At 46.5% G+C, this 18,899-nt stretch overlaps 1 protein-coding gene across 2 annotated transcripts in view; it reads right to left on the reverse strand.

Moving 5' to 3' along the window:
• Positions 1–18,899, reverse strand: part of Arhgef3 (Rho guanine nucleotide exchange factor 3) — a 287,187-nt gene that overhangs the window by 129,693 nt on the left and 138,595 nt on the right. For both annotated transcript variants that reach the window (XM_057770292.1, XM_057770293.1), the window contains one exon: positions 8,543–8,605. In XM_057770292.1, coding sequence (XP_057626275.1) covers positions 8,543–8,605 — 63 coding nt within the window. The remainder of the gene's footprint in view (positions 1–8,542; positions 8,606–18,899) is intronic.

Here is an 18,899-nt window from a genome sequence, read left to right on the forward strand (position 1 = left end):
TAAACAACAGTATAAAAAAGGAAACATCACTGGTCGGGGTGGGGGATCACTGCGATATATCCATACAGTGGAATATTTCTAGCAATGAAAACATAGTAAGAGGTCAAAGTTATGAAAGACATCGAGGAAACTGGTGTACATCACTCCGGGAAAGAAACTAATCTGGAAAAGGCCACGCACTTTGCGATTCCAACCACGTGACATGTTGAAGAAGACAAAACTGGAAGCGGCAGGCAGCAGCTGTCTCCACTCCTGCTAGGGAAGAGAAGCCAGCAAGTAGGGTTTTTAGCAGTGACCGTGGCTAGTGGAATGCTGGAGCAGGAAGGGGAAGGACACTGGAGCTGAAGAAGCTCAAAGTCAGCCCGGAAAAACAGCAAGGTTCCATCTCAAAATCAACAAGCAAAGAAAGTCTGTGTAAAAGGGTAGGGGCCACTGCAAAGCACAAACCTCAAAGATACCACATCCTGAAAAGGCCACTACACCTGCCAGACAGTGGTGGCGAACGCTTTTAATCCCAGTACTTGAGAGGCAGAGTCAGGCTGAGCTCTGTGAGTTTGAGGCCAATCTGGTCTACAGAGGGAGTTCCAGGACAGCCAGGGCTACAGAGACAAACCTTGTCTCGAGAAACCACCACCACTACCACCACCACCACCACCACCACCACCACCACCACCACCAACAACAACAACAACAACAACAACAACAACAACAACAACAACAAACAGGTACTACACCCTAACCCTGTCTTTGTATCCACTTATGTCTAAATATCTTTCAAAGAGTTTCCGCTCCCTGGTAACTAAAGTATTCAAATATATCAGTCTATGGGGGCCATTCTTTTTCGTTGGTTTGTTTTTCAAGACAGACTGGGTTTCTCCATGTATCCCTGGTTGTCCTGGAACTCAGAAATCTGCTTCCCAAGTGCTGGGCTTAAAGGCCTGCCGCCACCAGTGCCTGGCATGGGTGTCATTCTTACTCAAACCACTGCACTGGTATTTTTTGTGCTTACTACAAGCAAGGGGCTAAATTCTTCAGTAGACTAACTCATTTCCATCCTCACAGCTTTAAGAAAGGAGGCTGATATGATTTCAATTTTATGGGTGCATCAAGTTCTGGCCCCAAGCTTCCAAAGACCGTAACTCTGACCATAAATCTAAGCAGGCAGTAAAGAGTGCAAGAACCCTCACTGAACCTGAACCACGCCAATGTCCTCTCACTGGGAGCCCAAAATGACAGCTGACCTGCAAGCATTGGAACCCTTAGCATCCGTGAGGCTCTTCAAAGTCCTGGGGTTTCTTTGTCATTGAAAAGCTCATGCATGCATTGCTTGACCTTTGACCTAAGAATCCTAATAACGGACCAGACCGAAAGCAAGATGCAATGTGCTTATGTTAATACTTGTCAAAGCTAACGTGCGATGGCAGACTCAGATCAATCTTCTGAAAGTGGGGCTCCTGCTGCCTTACCCGCAAAGGATCCTACAGGCAGTATGAACAATAGTGCACCCGGAACTCGAATGCCCACAGATTACAGATGCGCGCATGCTAATGAAGGCTGATCTCCACAGTCTGCCTGTTCCCTGGGCAACCAGAGCATTGTTAATACCTGCCACATAATTCATCAAGGCCTCCTTCAGACTAGGGGCAGGCTAATCTACCCAGGTAGCAAGCGCCAGAATGGTCAACAAGGAACAAACCTGCAGAAATGGTATCTTTTTTTTTTTTTTTTTAATTATCTGGACTCTGTGAAAGAGATAAAATAATTGTTCTGTTACTCTGTGTCTGGTTGAGCATATTCTGACAGTGAACATGGCTTCTGCTCCATGGAGACAGGAAAGCATTCTCTTTGCTTACACCAGTATACATGCTGAGTGTCCACGCAACACTACAAGTCACTAGAATAAACAGGGAATGAAGCATGGGTGTGCCTGCCACATCCTTCACAGGGTGCTAATGTGATCAACTAGATGGCCTATCAATCATCCAGCACTCAAGCTGCAGAGCCAGAGGCTTTGTTCCCTTTGTGTCCTGAGCAGTGTGGAGAAGCTCAGCCATTCAGTCTCCCGGGTCTGAATCTACAGGCTTTGACTGTGAAGCCGCAGGTCACATCCAAACCTCAATGTCCTCGTCTTCAGAAAGGGTCAGGGGACTGCTGCAAGACCCGAGTGAGGGTTTGGAAAGCACAGAACTTGTGACTAGCTCAAGCACCTCTCGAGGCCATGCTATTTGCTAAAGCAGTAATAAGCATAGTAGCACTAGGGCATGTGGGGCAGACCTGGCTGCCGTGCTGTGTAACACGTTAGGACCTTGGGCACGCTATGGCTTCCACACACCTTTTCCCTCATCCTCAAGGGGTGAGGTATGATGAAGAGCTGAAATGTGAGCAGCCTCAGATCCGCCATGCAGCAAGCACTCACCTGGCAACGGTGGCGACCGCCATGTGTATCTACTGTGAAAGGCTCCAGCAATGGAGTCCTGCATCCCTGACACTCTGATTCATGCTTACACTAGTCAGGCCGCTCTGACACATCCCTCCAAGGATCCCAGACTGAGACTCATTCATTCACGCATCCATGCATTCACCCCAGACATGTTTACGGAGCACCCATGACAAGCACTGTTTGCTATGAGAGGTCACGTGTAGTCAGTAAACTTGTTAAGGAGCATGGCTGTACCACATGCTGTAAGAAATTCAGGACAGTCTGCTGAATGAGCAGAGTCCAAAAGACCTCCTAGCATTACGCGTCTGGATAAATCCATTAATCCTATCTTCTGTCCTCGAATGTTTAAATCCTACCTTCTTTCCCTCTTATAATGCTCTGACCTTCCCCAATGTTTCTCTCCTCCCTCCTTTCAGTCATCTATGCAATGGAAGAGATGCTAAGCCTATCTTTAGCCAACGTTTACTGAGCATCTACAATGGGTTAAGGCCTGTGCGGGGTGCTGAGTACGGGTTAAGGCAGAGCACAAGCTTCCTGCGAAGAGCTCTATGACTGTCTGGGAAGAGTGAGAAGCCAGCAGGCCTCCCAACACTGGGTGATAATGGCTATGACAGGAACACATCTGTGATGGTGGGATGATTGAGAAGACAGGGAAACAGAGCTGAGAATGGCCAGAGGGAGGAGCGCAAGGAACGCTGGGAAGTTTTGGTTGGCAGCTGGATATGAAGGACACGTGGGCGAGAGTCCGGGAAGTGTTAGGTGAACAGTGTGTATTCCAGACATCGGGGATAACACAGCAAAGGCCCAGGGACGAGACGGAGCTTAACGACTTTGAGAAACTGGACACGGATCAGGCGAAAGGCAGGACAGGTAGGCAGGGCTCAGATGGTGCCTGCTTTGGGAGCACTTGAGGAGTCTGGGACCTGGAGATGGGGATTGTAAACTGCCTGGCGGTAAATGAATACAGGGAGGTCAGGACTCAGGCACACACGTTACAGGCTCCATTATGGAGGGAGCCCTGAGGTTACTCCCCTGCACAGAGGGAACCTGTTTCCCACCTCTCATTAGGAGAGACAGACAGCAAGATCTGAGTATGTCTAGATGCCTCACAGGGGGCAGACGAGGTATGGTCACAGCTAAAAGAATTCAAAAGCATGAGGTGTGGTACACACTCCCCAGTATTCCTTGCAGGAGCTTCAGGAGGGTTTATCTTGGGCCCTGTCAATTGGCAAAGAAAATACAGGAAGAATGTGAACTCTGATTTGCACACACCCTTCCACCCTGGGTCAAATCTCAGCTCCATACATCGCCTTTCACCAGAGAAGCCTCACTAGGATTAAAAGGAAGGATCACTGCCGGCCTCATTGTCACCAGTCAAGAGGGCCCTCTGAAGGAGAGGGACAAATGTCTACAAGCACCTCCCAGACTTAGCATGGAACAGGATGCTTTCTGAAGAGGGATGGGCCTGAGAAGCTGAGAATGAGCTCTCCTGCTAGGCTCTACAGAAAACACTCAGCATCCCCAGGCTTAGCTTCCACCTCCCACTGGCAGAAGGGACACAGGCTGCTCAGGGGCTACCACCAGGGAGCCAGGCGGTCCACATCTTAGACTTCATCCTGCTGTGTAAAACGGGATCACACAAGCGTATTCCTGGATGCCCAGCAGTGTTATTTATAACAGAGAAAGGTCTGTGCTCACATAAATTCATAAGAAAGGATGGGTTGAATGAATCTGATGACTTCATTTGACAATGTAGTTTTTTGAAATAGTGTTTTTAAAAGAATATTGTGGGAGGCAGTGATGCACTCTCAAACAGTAAGTGCAAAGTCCCAAAATAAATTAATACGCACCATGATCCCAACTTTTAAAACTGTATTGCATAAGGGGCTACAAGATGGCATTTGCTATCAAACCTGATGAATTGGGCTCAGTCCCCAGGACTCACACGGTGGTAGAAGAGAACCAACTCCTGTAAATTGCCTTCTGACCTCCACATACATGCCACAGCCTGTGTGTACACATACACACATACATACAAATAAATAGGAATTTTAAAAATCATATGTGCTTATAGAAACTTAAAAGGCTGGCTTATAATACATACAGCATTTAGGAACATGTGGATATCATAAGTTTGTGGATACAGAAGACAGCAACAGACATCAAACCCGATGGCAGAGCTGGCTTGCAAGGGAACTACTTCCTCGGTTTCAGTGATGCCCTTCAGTGTGTCCGAAACATTATCACTTTATTCTGTTCTGTATGTTTGAAATATTTTTGCAACGCAAACATTATAAAGAGGCATGAATAACGACAGGAAGGCAACATGCCAAAACACGGCTGCTGCCTTGAGGTGGGCCCATCGAGTGTTTGACTCTTCACATTTCCCTAAGCTTCCACAGTGAACCCCTTTTCACCTTTCCTAGTTCACCATCACTGGGCTCCTGTCTTATGCCCAGCCCAGGCTCATTGGCTTCAGGCAGAGCTGAGTTCTTGTGTGGGGGCACAGCTGGCTCTCCTGCCAAAGCCTTCACGAGACATTGAGAACCCAGCTAGCTCCCCACTCACGCAATCTCTCAGCCGTTAGGATTTAAACCAGCAAACTGCAGAGGCCCGTACTTCCTTTCCAAGTGCAGCCCACGCTCATCCTCTGACGTGAGAAGGGATTTGGAGGCGGCTGCCAGTACCCTGCAAATGGCTCTCAAAAATACACGCTGCCTTATGTTTTGTTTCTGAAATAGTCTGTGCTCTATGCTCTCAGGAAGCTGGAAGCTCAATTCAATTCATTGGAGGATCAATTCAAGTGGCAGAGAAATAAGACATCAATTATTTTGCCAACTATGGAGACATTCCTGTCCCAACTGAAGAACGATTCTTTGGAGACAGGTCATCCTCCCCTGTTTTTCAGGATCTTGTAGTGTCCCCTCTAAAAGGAGTGCTCGATGGACAGGCTTGGCCAGGGTCCACAAATGCCGGGGAATCACAGTGATTTAAGAGGTTGCTATACAGTTTAGGTTAGCCTCAAACTCACAATTCTCCTGCCTCTGTCTCCTAAATGCTGGGACTGACTGCATATGTGTGCATGGACTGCAAACATTCAGCTTGGTGATTTACTTCTTAATCAACGGGTAAATTCACCAGTGCAAACAGTTCCTAGCTTTTTACATACAAATGTGTTTCTTTAAAAGGGGTACTCCTTAGGGCTCTCTCTCTCTCTCTCTCTCTCTCTCTCTCTCTCTCTCTCTCTCTCTCGGTGTATGTGTGTGTGTGTGCGCACGCGTGCATGTGCGTGTGTCTGTCTGTTTGTCTGTCTCTCCGTTTCTCTTTTGGGGTGTGTGTGTGTGTCATCTGTCTCTAATTCTAGAATATTTACTAAAAGTGCACTGTGTTCTCAGCATTAGGCGAGGATCCCATCCTCTTATCTAGTAACCTCTTGTTCAAAGCACACATGCTGTGGCCGTATTACCATGTAGGAAGTGGAATCAAAACTGACAAGTGCCTTTCTCACTTTCCTAACCCCTCATATCCTCCACCAGGAGCAACTAACTGAAGGCCACCCTTCTGCCCCGACGCTTTCCACTTACACACAGCAATAGGGTCAAAACAACTCTTCAGCTTGTTGTGACACTGCCTTAGTCCCTGCTTCAGAGGCAGGAGGGTGGCCTGAGTTACCAGGTTAATGGCCTCCTGGGGCAAAATTATGAACTAGCCACAACAGACGCAGCACCTCTTCAGGGCTGCTGCTGTGAGGGTTCTCCTGGACATCACCACTCGGATGCACGAAAACAAAGTCCTTTTAAGCAACCCAACGGAGAAAGACTACTTCCTCACCAGAGTAACTGCTTCACTGGGCTCAGAGCTTAGATGTTGTTGCATTTACGGTGAGACAGCTTCTCGTGGGCGGCTCCACCCACCACTTAATTCGGTTTAGCTCATCTGAGTGCACACGGGGTGGCAGGTTTGAAGTGAGAAACTCCCCTCCTGGCCATGCTCAGTTATGTCACCCTTCCTGTCCCCTCTATATGACTCTAAGGTCAGTGGAACTTTCAACACCGCCGTCTCATGCCCTACAATACCTTCCAGGTCTCTAATGTGTACAATTGTATATGTGGCAGTAAATGGAGGAACTCTAACCTAGGTTCTGGAGATCTGCTTGCCAAGACTCAGACAAAAAGCCAAGTAAATCAGAAAGAAATGGCTGAACCCCTAAAACAGCCCCTTTACTGAAATGGGTAGAATTTTCTTATATAAAAATCTCATTACTGTGACAAAGCATGATGCATGAGTTGATCAAGATAAGAGGAAACATCTAAAATTGCACAGGGAAAAATCATCATCTAGAAATTAGTCATTAGTGGAAGCCTAGGTGACCTGAATAAGAAAACAAGGCAAAACCAAATCGAATTCAAAACTGTCAGTCACCCTTTCTGCTCAAGGTCAGCAGCTCTCTGATAAAACGCATTTGGAGACATGTATTTCTGAACACGAAATGCCACCTTGAAGCTGAGAAAACCGTGTGCTGATACAGGATCTTAGAAATGCCTGAATAAAAGTCCTCCCAGCACCCAGGTGGCTACAACTTTATCAGCCTCCAAGGACACTGAAATGCATGAAGGCTAAAGACTTTGGAGATCTGGACAGTCCTTGTATTCTAAAAGTTTGACAAAATTAAACATATCCAAACAAGCAAAAAAAAAAAAAAAGTCTTATTGCTGATGAGAGAAGTTCTATAGCTTCGTCTATCAATAAGACAATATCCAATGAATAAAGAAAACCCCAGAAGAATGACTTTCTGTCTTGTTACCATGGCAACCTAGTAAACTAACCCAACTCTATCAATCTGATGGTGTTAAAGACTAGGATAGATAAGCACCATATGGTGAAATAAAGACACATCATTAGCAGTCAGCTCAAGATCATTCCACCAAGACTGTTATATCAGGAAATTTGGAAAGAATTAAAAATATTGGCAAATAAATGGCATTAAATGAGAACCTAATAATTTATACTCAAAGAGCTTCCCATTTTCACAATGATTTTAAAAGACCGATTGTCCAACCAAACGGAGAAGCTGAGGCACAGATAGTAGAAGTGGCTTGAGCAAGGTTCCACTGCTAAATATTGGAGCCGTCATATACCATAGAATGCTTTCACGGTCTCTGTCAGAAACACCACAGGGTTACATGGATCTACGCTGCACGAAAACATGTGAACCACATGTCTAAGATGAATAACTAGGAGGACAGAAGGAACCTGGGGGGCCTCAGCTCCCACTCTTGCTCCCAGTCTGGATAAGAAATGGAATACACTCTCAAGGAGGCTTCTCAATTGCGTCAATCACAGGACCAGAGTCCATGAACAGGAAGTCATCAAAACGAAACATCTAGGAAATCCAAAGGGCGTTTCCCACCTCTGACATCACAAGCATTTGGCCATCACATCACTGAGCCTCTTCTGCAAGCTGTGCTTTTGCAGAAAAACGCAACACAGTGGGTGTTTATTGGGCACTTAACAGCTAGCAGGTATTATGCTTGCCTTTCTCATCTTCACTGTCTTATATGACTCTAAAGTCACATGGAGTCTTTTCAGCCTCATTTTCCAGATGAGGAATCACTCCACATGAATGCTGAGTTCAGAATCTTCACTAAGATCTGCTGAACCCAGAGCCACTCACTTTACCACGCTATCGACATCGTCTTCTAGCCTTTGGGCCAGCCCGCTACTAGGATTTCCATCAAGTCACTGACTCCACCCACGTCCCAAGGGAGAAACAACTGCTCTATCTTTTTGAACCAGCTTTTCAAACTGCACAATGGGATTAATGCAGATTCTACCCAGATGCCTAAGTCTCTAATTCATTTTATAAGGGAAAAAATATGTGGACAATAAACAAGTTGGCTTGACATTCAAGTTGGCTATACAACTGTCTCTAGTAAAATGGAGATGAGATAAAAACGGGAAAATCCTGTTGGTGACAACTCCACAGTCGGACGATGGTAACCCACTTTAAGTGCACAGCATGGTAACAAATTACATCCATGCTAAGAATAGAGCTGCCATGGTGTGCAGGGGAGGAGTGGGATGTAGAAAGACCAAACTTACACTTATGTCAAGACTGCACAGACTGATGGCGTCTTCATCCTGGGCACTCTGCTTTCGCTTCCGCTGCAAAACAGATGGGAAAACAATTTAGACAGGACTGTGGGTCTGATCAGGAAAGAAAAGCACTCAAATAGTGCACACAATCCTTCTCACTACCATCATCCACCCAAAAGCTTCAGCCAAGGACACATGGTACTCGGTTCAAGAACCATGGGGAATTAGTAAGCTCTGAGGTGAGGGAACTGGTTTATATCATTATCATTCATGCCAACACACACACACACACGCACACACACACACATTCTCTCTCTCTCTCTGTATTTTTTATTTAAATGTTTCCATATAACATTTAGAAATTTAGATAGTAGGGTCTAGTTCTGACTGACTTGGAAGAACAGATCAGAGAGGAAAGAAAATCTAATTTCCTTGGAAATACCTGTTCTAAATCTTGTACTGGGCCATGATGTAATCAAAGGCCACATTCTGGAAATAAACATTGTCTCCAACCTTTCCACTGAAAGTCATAAAAACTGACACTTAGGGATGGAGATAGGGTAGCTGGATAGTAGACATTTGCCTAGATCGTAGAATTCGATCTCCAGAAACACATACACACATACACTTCCCCTTTTCACACACATACACACACACTCACATTTTAGAATCGGAAAAGTCATTATTCTACTACAGATATTTCAAATGAATTTATGGCAACACCACTAAATTAGATGCAGAAACATATTTTCCCCTTTATAAAGCACCAAAGACATCTATCTATAGACTATAAGAAAGCACATCCAAGATATGCTCAACTGTCTTCAGCATGCTCAGGTCTGACTGAGCCAAGTATTTCTTGGGTCCTCAAATCTGTAGTTATCCTGCTTAGAAGAAAAGCTGCTGGAAGACCAGGACGACTGGTGTGACGTCACGGGACTGTCTGGAGAGGTTTGGAGACTGTAACACCAAAGAAGCCCACCTCCTTCTCATTCAGAACTCTGAATTTGCACAAAGGCAGGGCTTGGACAGCAACCAGAACTACCCACGATCACTTGAACAAAGGCTTGCTGAGCAGGTATCTACTAGGTGCCAAGCTCCATGTTTGCTTCTGGGAAGGCATGGGTCGGCCATTCCCATGGCTAAAGGATGCACATCCACGCAAGAGAGATACAGCAAATATGATTTGCTCACTCTAGACCCCAGGAAAGTCATTTCACTTTTCTCAACTCCAAGGCTGGGATGGCAGGGTGGCGGTGACATCAGTCCTCAAGAAAGGAAAATAAATATATCCTTTTCCTGTGGTCCTGGGTGTCAAGCCCACGGTCTTATGAGCCTAGGTGAGCAGAGCAGAACACCAGTACACACCGTTGGTGCTCTGAGAGCAGGCTGGGAGGGTCTGGAGTGCAATGATGGAGGAATTCTCACAGGAGGACGCCCTCTATAGCAGTGAATGAAGCATCAGACAAGGATGGGAATGGACTGGGGTTTCTTTTTATACAGCCAGCTACTAAGGTCTTGGCATCAGCATCTCAAGGATTCTGCAGCAGTCTGTGCCACTTCAGTGTGAAAGCTTAGAGGCCCCACAACTCCATTACTCTAGAGGACCAACCCCCCTCCACACACACTTCAGCCTCCCAATCAGCTAAGGTTACAGACATGTACTCCTGCATCCAGCCAATATGGTAACTTTTTGAGATGGGTATGGCAAGAAATAGTTCCCATTGCACAGGTTGATAAACTGAGGTTGGCAGGGTCCCAGGTTCCAATACTGGGTAACTTGTGGGTTCTAGAGGTGGGTTCCAGCAATTTGCTGGAAGTTACACGCTATGCTATGATACTCCAAATTCAGGATTCTACTTCCAAAGGCAAACCCTTCACACTCAGTTGACAGCATTGTGGCAAGGGTGCACATCTTACCCACCACTGGGAATGTTTGGTGGGGTCTTCTACTTGGAATACTTGTCCTACGAATGCACAGCAGTGCAAGAAGGCAGATGTGTGTCAACCAGTAACATGTGTTAAGTGTAGCAACAGCTACAGGGAGGTCTGGCTGCTTAGAGGAACCCAGGCCCTCCCCGAGTTTAGCTGTTCCTGCTTTGAGATATGCTGCAGTATAGAACCTGGGACCTTGATGGGGTGGAGCAGGAAGAAACTCAAGTGTCAGATATTATCTATAAAATCAAAACACCACTCACCAGGCCCACCCACTGTGGGCACCACAGATGAGGCGTGTGGCATCTGGAACAAGTGGCAGGCCCTGTGCAAGCCTGGAGTAAAAGTGACAAAGCCGTGTGACATGACTTGGAATTGTCAGGTCACCTATCTAGTGATGTACAAATTCTGTCCCTAAGGCCCAAGTATTTTGTCAGAGTACACAGTTCTCTACAGAGGCTGGCTGGTGAGAAGGACAGCAGAGGAGGCGTCTTTTCTCACCAGCACCTCTAGAACCCACATGTTACCCAGTATTGGAACCTGGGACCCAGCCCCTAACCCTCGCCACCAGCCCAGCTCTGACAGACATTTCCACAGGCTTCAAGAGTTAAGTCTGGCCATCAGATGTCCTTTGGTAGCCCTTTCAATGATGCTGAAGTCCGTTACTCTAAGAATTATCTTTAAAAACCCACATGGCGAGGCATGGTGGCACACGCCTTTAATTCTAGCACTTGAGAGGCAGAGGCAGGTGGAACTCTTTAAGTTCAAAGCCAGCCTGGTCTACACAGTGGGTTCCAAGACAGCCAGGGCCACACAGTGAGACCCTGTCTCAAAACAAAGAAATACACAAACAGAAAGGAAGGAAGGAAGGAAGGAAGGAAGGAAGGAAGGAAGGAAGGAAGTCCCAGCACACATGGGGGCTGGGAGAGATGGTTCAGCAGTTAAGAGCACTGGCTGCTTCAATTTCAAGCATCACATAGCTTACAACAGTCCCAGGGGATCCAACACCTCTGGCCTCGGCATTCACCAGGCACACATGTACTATAAGACATACATGCAGACAAAACATAAACACATAAGATAATTTTTAGTTGTCGTTGTTTTCTAAAGGAAACCCACACATATTACAAGATAAAAGCTGCATGGATTTTGAGAGAAGGATTTCTTGTCAATTCTCATTACACAGGAAGATGACTAGCCACCGCTTGCAACAAACAAGCCAGAAGGATATTTTGTTTTTATATTTTTAATGATAGGGTCTCACTATGTGACCCTGACTGATCTGGGAGTCACTGTGTACACCAGGCTATCTCTAGGCTCTACATGTCCTGATTGCAAGCATCACCACACCCAGCTAAGAAGTTGGAAGCTGGAACTCTACGTCAGAAGCAAAAACTTCACAAAGCATCATTTAGTCCTTGCTCAATCCCTTTTAGCTTCTGTACCAAAAGCTGCTCTAGGTCCTGGAAATTGGCACGGGCAAGGCATCTCCCTGATTACTAACTGGGAGCAAAAGGAAGCTAAAAGGATTCACATTATGGTCTCTACTGTGAATGAGTCAGGCAAGGCAGGGATCAGATAGTGGGTAATCTTTTGCTCTCTAGCGTCTGACTTTGCATGCACCTATGCACACATGTGCGCGGAGGTCACAGGCCAATGTCAGTTGTCTTCTTCAGTCACTTTCAATCTTCCAATTTAGTATTTTTAATTATGGGCGGGTATATGTAGGGGCCATAGAGGCCAGAGACACTGCATCTCCCTGGAGCTGGGGTTATCGGAGGTTGTGAGACACCTGGGACCTGAACTCGGGTCCTCTGCAAGAGCAGTCTATGATCATAACAACTGAACATCTCTGCAACCTTTCTACTGTTTGTTTGTTGAGACAGATACTCTCATAAACCTGGAGTTTACTGGTTGGCTAGACTCATGATCCAGCAAACCCTAGGAAGATTACAGGCATGAGCTGCTGCACCTAGCTTTTATGTGGATGCTAAGAATGGGACTCGGGGTCTAGTGTTTGCACAGAACCTGCTAGAACCAAGCCGCAGAGATACGGAAGTTGAGCGACAGCACCTGTTACGGTCTATTCAGGCCTATAACAAAGGCGACACTTCAGCCTATTAAACATTTACCACGTGTCTCTTGTAGACAGACTTATCTGAAGAAGCTCATTTGAGCCTGAAACCACACTATGAGGCAGGTGGGAACTAGAGAGTTCTCCATTCTGCAAGCTCTGAGTGGCCACAGATTTGCCTAGGGTTTTATAATCAGCAAGTGGAGGGGCCTGGATCCAACCTAGGTCTGCGTGACTCCATGCTAACCAGTCCCTATCTCTCATGCTGTCCTGCACCCAAACCTGGGATGGCACATGTGACCTGGGGATGGCACATGTGACCTGCAGAGGGTGCACAGCGTACAACAGGTGAGGATGACAGAGACACCGTGGTGACTACATGGAGACCCTAGGACACTGTCCATACTGAGTTCTTTCTGTGGTCTTGTCAGGTTTCAAGCACTGGCGCTGCTGTCTCTGCCTGCTCTGGGGTCACAGTCACTTTACTTCTGTAGGTCGTAAGCCACCAACAAATCAGCCGGGAGCGACTGGGCAGGAATGATTGTGTGTTCAGATATTCACACACTTGCTCTGATGATTTCCAGCCAATTTGAGGAGCCAGTCCCACCCTGCCACCTCTTCAGGTTTACTGAAGCGAGGGCATCACCCATTTCCCTGTCAACTCTAAGAAAGCCGCTGGGGTAGGCCCAGCAACCGCAGGAGTCTCTCTCCAATTTCAACACGTAGTTCTACGGGCTCCTCCCTGGTACCCTGTGCTGAGCAGATTGGGGAATAATTTCTGAATGGTGATTCAATAAACAAAGCAAAAAGAATGAAGGAAGAGGACCTGTGTTCTTGAGGGAACAACTCACCCTGCCTGCTAACCACCTGGCCCAAATCAAATCAAAACCCCAACGCCAAGCTTCTTACTGTTCCGATAAAAGAGAGCATTTTCCTTAGCAGAAGAGGCATAACTTTTTCTTAAAAATACAAATCACAGTAGTGCAGACCTTGGCCTAAGTGGGGCCTCGGTGAGCTCCATGCCTCCTGCAGGAAGGAGGCTCTAATGTCCTCAAAGAAAGTCACTTCTCAGCCATGCTGCTTGCCTGTGCCTAGTACCTGAGCCAAAGGGAGACATAATTTCTGTTCCTCTAAGCCTTGCCAGGGCTTAGAGGGGAAGAACAGCTGACTGCAGTCATGAGTGAACAGAAAGGGTGCAGCCGTGCTCCCAACTGGGGGTGAAAAGTAAAAACAGCAACAGAAGAAACCGGGGATAATGGGCCTGGGGAGCATCTGATTTTAGTGCCTAGAGCCCCCAGATTATAGTCTCTAGAAGCCTTTGGGTGCTGTAAAACCTTCTTCTTCAAAGAGCAAATCACCATAGGCCCCTGCCTGTGTGAACACGCCACGGAGCAGAACCTTTCGCCCAGTTAGCTGTAGGGTGTCATGGCAAGGTGAGTAAATCCGGATGGATCTGGCAACCTATGTTGGGGACCTGTGACTATCATATCATCTCATAGCTTCTGCCATCACCTTTGCCCTTCATCTCCTGGGCCTCTTTTATAATTGCTGTCCCTTAGGCTGCCACAGGGCAGCTCCTTTCAGGCTTGGCCACCTTCAGATAGCCCAAGGCAGACATTCAAATTCCTTCGGTAATTGGTCCATGAACAACCTGTTTTTCTGTTGCTCTGTGGAAGGCAGTTTATGAATAAGCACTGGTCCAACTGTCAGCTGGTGGATTCTCAGAAGAGCTCATACTGGCCCAAGCCTCAATACATTCGCCTCCCCTGTCCCAAATCTTGAACCTGCTGTGAAGGTGTGAGCCTTAGCTGCCAAGGAGAATCACTATGGGTCTCCAACACGGAAAAGAAGGGAAACACACTAGAACTAGAAACCTACTAGGAGCCAATGACATGGCCCATTCGCTGTTTCCTCCCTCACTGTAGTAAACACTGTGGTATTCATTTGAAAGAGTGGGGTCTGAAGTCAGGGCTTTATGGCATACAGAACAGGAAGTGGATTTTCTTTAGGACCAACCATTTGTCTTTCTGTTACACAGTGCTGATTTCTTCTTTGTCCTATCTGCTAAGACGTGTTTTCCTTTAGGTTAATATCTGAAAATGGCTTAAAAAATGCGTCTACATGCTTACTTAAAATAAGCCAGGCATAGATATTCACGCTGTATTCTTAGTACACAGGAGGCAAAGGTAGCAGGGTAGAGCAAAGCACCCAGCAAGTTCAAGTTCAGCCTGGTCTACACAACACATACTATGTTTAAGGCCAGCTTGATCTACACAGCACACAGCAAGTTTAAGGTCATATATATATGACCTGAGTTCAATCCCTGGGACCCATATGGTGGAAGAAATGATGTGACTCTGACAAGTTGTCCTCTGACCTCCACAGACACTCTGTGGCACATGAACACCCATGCACACCCATCTGTATACACACGCATGCACATAAAATAAAAATTAAAAAAGTAAACAATATTAATATGTCCATAGGAATTTACCTCTATACCTCAAGGAGTTGAGAGCAGAAATGAGATAGACCTGAGTATAAAAGTTCACCGCTGCCACTTGCTGCTTGGTTGACTCTGAACTAGTTATTTCATTCCTTCATTTACTCAACCAGTATTAATTGAGAATGCACGACTTTGTCAGGAAGGTTTCAGGTATGCGGGATATATCAGTGTTTTTCCATCACAGGGATATTTTAAGAGTTAAAGGGTGTAAAATATTTAGAACAGGACCAGGTATATGGTAAGAGAACTGGAAAATGGTCATGTGGTCATGTCTGCGGTTACTATTATCCCTGTTGTGTCTGGGATCTTTGAGACCAGTTGACTCTGAGAGGCACTCAGGGTGTGGGTGAGAGGCGGGAGGCCTGTGGCACTGCAGAGACAGAGCCCTAGGCTGCAATCTCTCTGAACTGCCCAGACCCCACGGTGTTGATCACAAGGCCCCTTGGATAACTTCAATTGTGCTGGTGCAGGGTCCTTTCCACTCCTTTTCAGAGCTGAGAGCGAATGGTGAGTGTGACTTCACTTTAAATGGCTGAGATGAAATTGATCAACATCAGAACAGCCCTGTTATTTAATCACAGACTTTTCTATTAAATAAGACGACCAGAACAGCAAAAGTGTGCTGACGGAGAGGGCACAGCTCCTGACTTTGATGGCAAACAGTGCCTGATTAGCCATTTATAGTGACTCAGTTTGAACCAGATCTCAAGGCTTTTTGATTATCTTCTCACTGACAAACAGCTTTGGTGGTCCGAGAGGCTTTGATGCTGTGTCTTTCATCTGGGCCTTCTTTCGGCAGAGATCAGCAGAAGGATTCTGTGTGCTTGTCTTTAGCTAGAACTTGACTTCGTCAACTTGTGTTTGAGCAGAAAAACACCCCTCATTTTGTTTTGATCCACAGGTAAGGGGATCGAGGGGAGACCCTATTCCATTTAACACAGGGCTATTTTTTCCTCCTCCCCAATTTTCAGACACCCTCTCTTTTCTAGAATCCTAGAACCCAGGTTCTCCCCCCCCACCCCCCAGACTCTTATCTGATGCTCACATAGTAGAGTACCTGGAGCTCAGGTGCCCTCTGAGCTGCTGGTCCATACAGTATAACTGACGTGTTATGTGACTGTGCCCACACAGCAATGACGACAGTGTGCAGGTGCCTGATAGATCACACAGGCAGAAATGGGGCATCTGCATCTCATTTTGCCATCTACCTGCCATGGAGCCTCAGGGATGGCTCACATTGCTTTTCTCTGCCTGTCTCACATCTGTAACAGCACTGGGAGCTTGCTAGAACTGACACAGTATCTATTATGAGCAGTAAGACTACTGGAGGCAGTAGTAGCTGAGGCGAAGGCATCAGACTAAAAATCAAAATATCAAAAACGTTGAAAACTCCAGAAAATACAGAAATCTTGTCCCAGATCTGTCTCTGCCCAGGCTGGGGAATAAGTTAGGAGGAAGGATTTGTATCCACCACGATTTCCAACGATGAGCTGTGACAAGAAGCACCAAATTGAGTTAGCCAGGACTTCTTCCCAGGCCTTCTAAATTATGGAGATTATTATGTTTCCACTGGCTCACAGGTGCTGGGGATTAGATTAACGATTAGATTAACTGCAACCTTAATTCATCACACTGCTACACTGCTCTCCAGGCTCTCTGGGTATCTGCTTTTTTCCTCAGCAATATTAACACTTGAAGCAGTTGTGTACTGGGCAAGCACTTCCATATTCCAGTGCAAGCTCTCTTCTTCTTCTTCTTCTTCTTCTTCTTCTTCTTCTTCTTCTTCTTCTTCTTCTTCTTCTTCTTCTTCTTCTTCTTCTTCTTCTTCTTCTTCTTCCTCCTCCTCCTCCTCCTCCTCCTCCTCCTTTTTCCTCCTCCTCCTTCTCCTTCTTCTCCTTCTTCCTCCTTCTTCCTTCTTCTCCTTCTCCTTCTTCTTTTAAAAAACACTTTCTAAAACTCCTTTTAAGATTTTTCACTAAAAAGCCAGTAACGTCTCACTTTCCATAGAGTCTAAGGACCTGACTTCCATCCCAGGGACCCACATGGTGGAAGGAGAGAACCGACTCTCTCAAACTATCCTCTGACCTCCACACATGCTCCATGGGGCATGCAGCAAGCACACCCAATAAATGCAGAATAAACAAAAAACCTATAATTCACTGGTAGAATCATTTGACATTTTAGTAATAAATATTAATTCAGACACACATACATGAGGGAGAGAGAGAGAGATTGGGAGAGAGAGATCGGGAGAGATGAAAAGTCTAGGAACTGTCTAAATAGTACCCAGGAAAGCACCTCCTATAGCCAATGGCTGACTCCCCAACTACATAATTCAGATCCAAACATGATTATCCATAGTAATACGGGCAGCTGAGTAGACCATGAGAGTTCCTGATTCTGTCGTCAGCTGTTTAGAAATGTTGCCCCCCTCCCGGGCTGGTGACTCCATCCACCATAGTTCCCTATGGATTGATGAGCTGCCAACAGCCAAGTCTTTAGCCACAGGGACTCAAGGCTTCATTCCACCACTGGTGTCTGGGACCTGGATCCCTTGGGGCAACGGGCCCCACAAAGTAGAGATGAGGAGGGCTGTAGGAATGTGTGCTGCTTTCTAAGCTGCCTTGGAGATCAGGACATAGAAAAACAAAATGTTGGGGCTGGGTGTGCTCGGTGGTAGGGCATGCCTGAGGCCCTGGTTCAATTCCTAGCACTAAGAAGCAACCACGTTCCTTGCTGACACTCCAGGTGTCATCAAATATGACAAAACTCCCAGTGTAAGAGGCAGCTGAAGTTGGTTTCTTTACAGTGCATTTGGCCACCTAAGTAGCTCCTTCCTCCCCTCTGAATGAGTTACTTTTCTTGTTGTGGCCGAACTCCTGACAGGAGAAATTATGGAAGGACGGTTTGTTCTGAAGATTCAGTCTGCCGTGGCGGAGAAAGATCGGCAGCAGGAGCTTGAGGCAGCTGGTCACACTGCATTCATGGCCAGGACCCCAGCCCAAGTAATGATGCTACCCACATTTTTATGGTGAATCTCCTACCCCAATTAAATCCCTCAGACACACTCAGAGATTTGTTTCCATGGTGACTCTAAATCCTATCGAGTTGACAATCAAGATTAACTGTCTTGCTCTTTCTCCTTCCCTTTGCTGGGCCAGTAGGGTCTACCAAGAAGCAATTTGTAGAGCCAGGCATGGTGGTGCATACCTTTACTCTCAGAACTTGGGAGGCAGAAGAAGGTAGAGCTCTGTGAGTTCAAAGCCAGTCGAGTTCTACACAGAAATTTTCAGGCCTGCAAGGTCATGGGTTGTGGGATAGGAATCCATTAGGGGACGGTGGATGTAGCTCAGTGCTTGCCTGACATGCACGAGGCCCTAGGTTCAAACACCAGCACTACAGAAACCAGTTAAGATGGTACACAGGTTCAGGTACGTAGTCAACTCAGACCAGGCTGCAAGACACCCCACCCCTCATCCTGCAAAAGGAGAGAGACCCATTGTGCTGGCCTTGGGGCAGCATAGCCCGAGCCACAGTTCTACGCCAGCCTGGGCTATACTGTTTCAAACAAAGTGAGCTATATTTTGGGTGCTTTCCACATATTACATATCAGATTTAAAGAGTTCAAATGGCTCAAGTATGGCGGCTCTGTAGATATTGGCACAAAGCAAGAACTTCAGACCAGATGCAACAGCTTGAATAGCATATCTCGATGAACCACATGCCCAGACTTCAGACTTCCATAGGCCAGAAAATAACTGAGCATTATAGCCATTAGGCACAGCCTGTGACGGACTGGAGTTGGCAGATAAAAAAGGGACAAGTCTGAGAAAGGGTCCCAGCCTGTG

Source organism: Chionomys nivalis, chromosome 5, assembly GCF_950005125.1.
Source record: "Chionomys nivalis chromosome 5, mChiNiv1.1, whole genome shotgun sequence".
In the NCBI taxonomy this organism is placed as follows: domain Eukaryota; kingdom Metazoa; phylum Chordata; class Mammalia; order Rodentia; family Cricetidae; genus Chionomys; species Chionomys nivalis.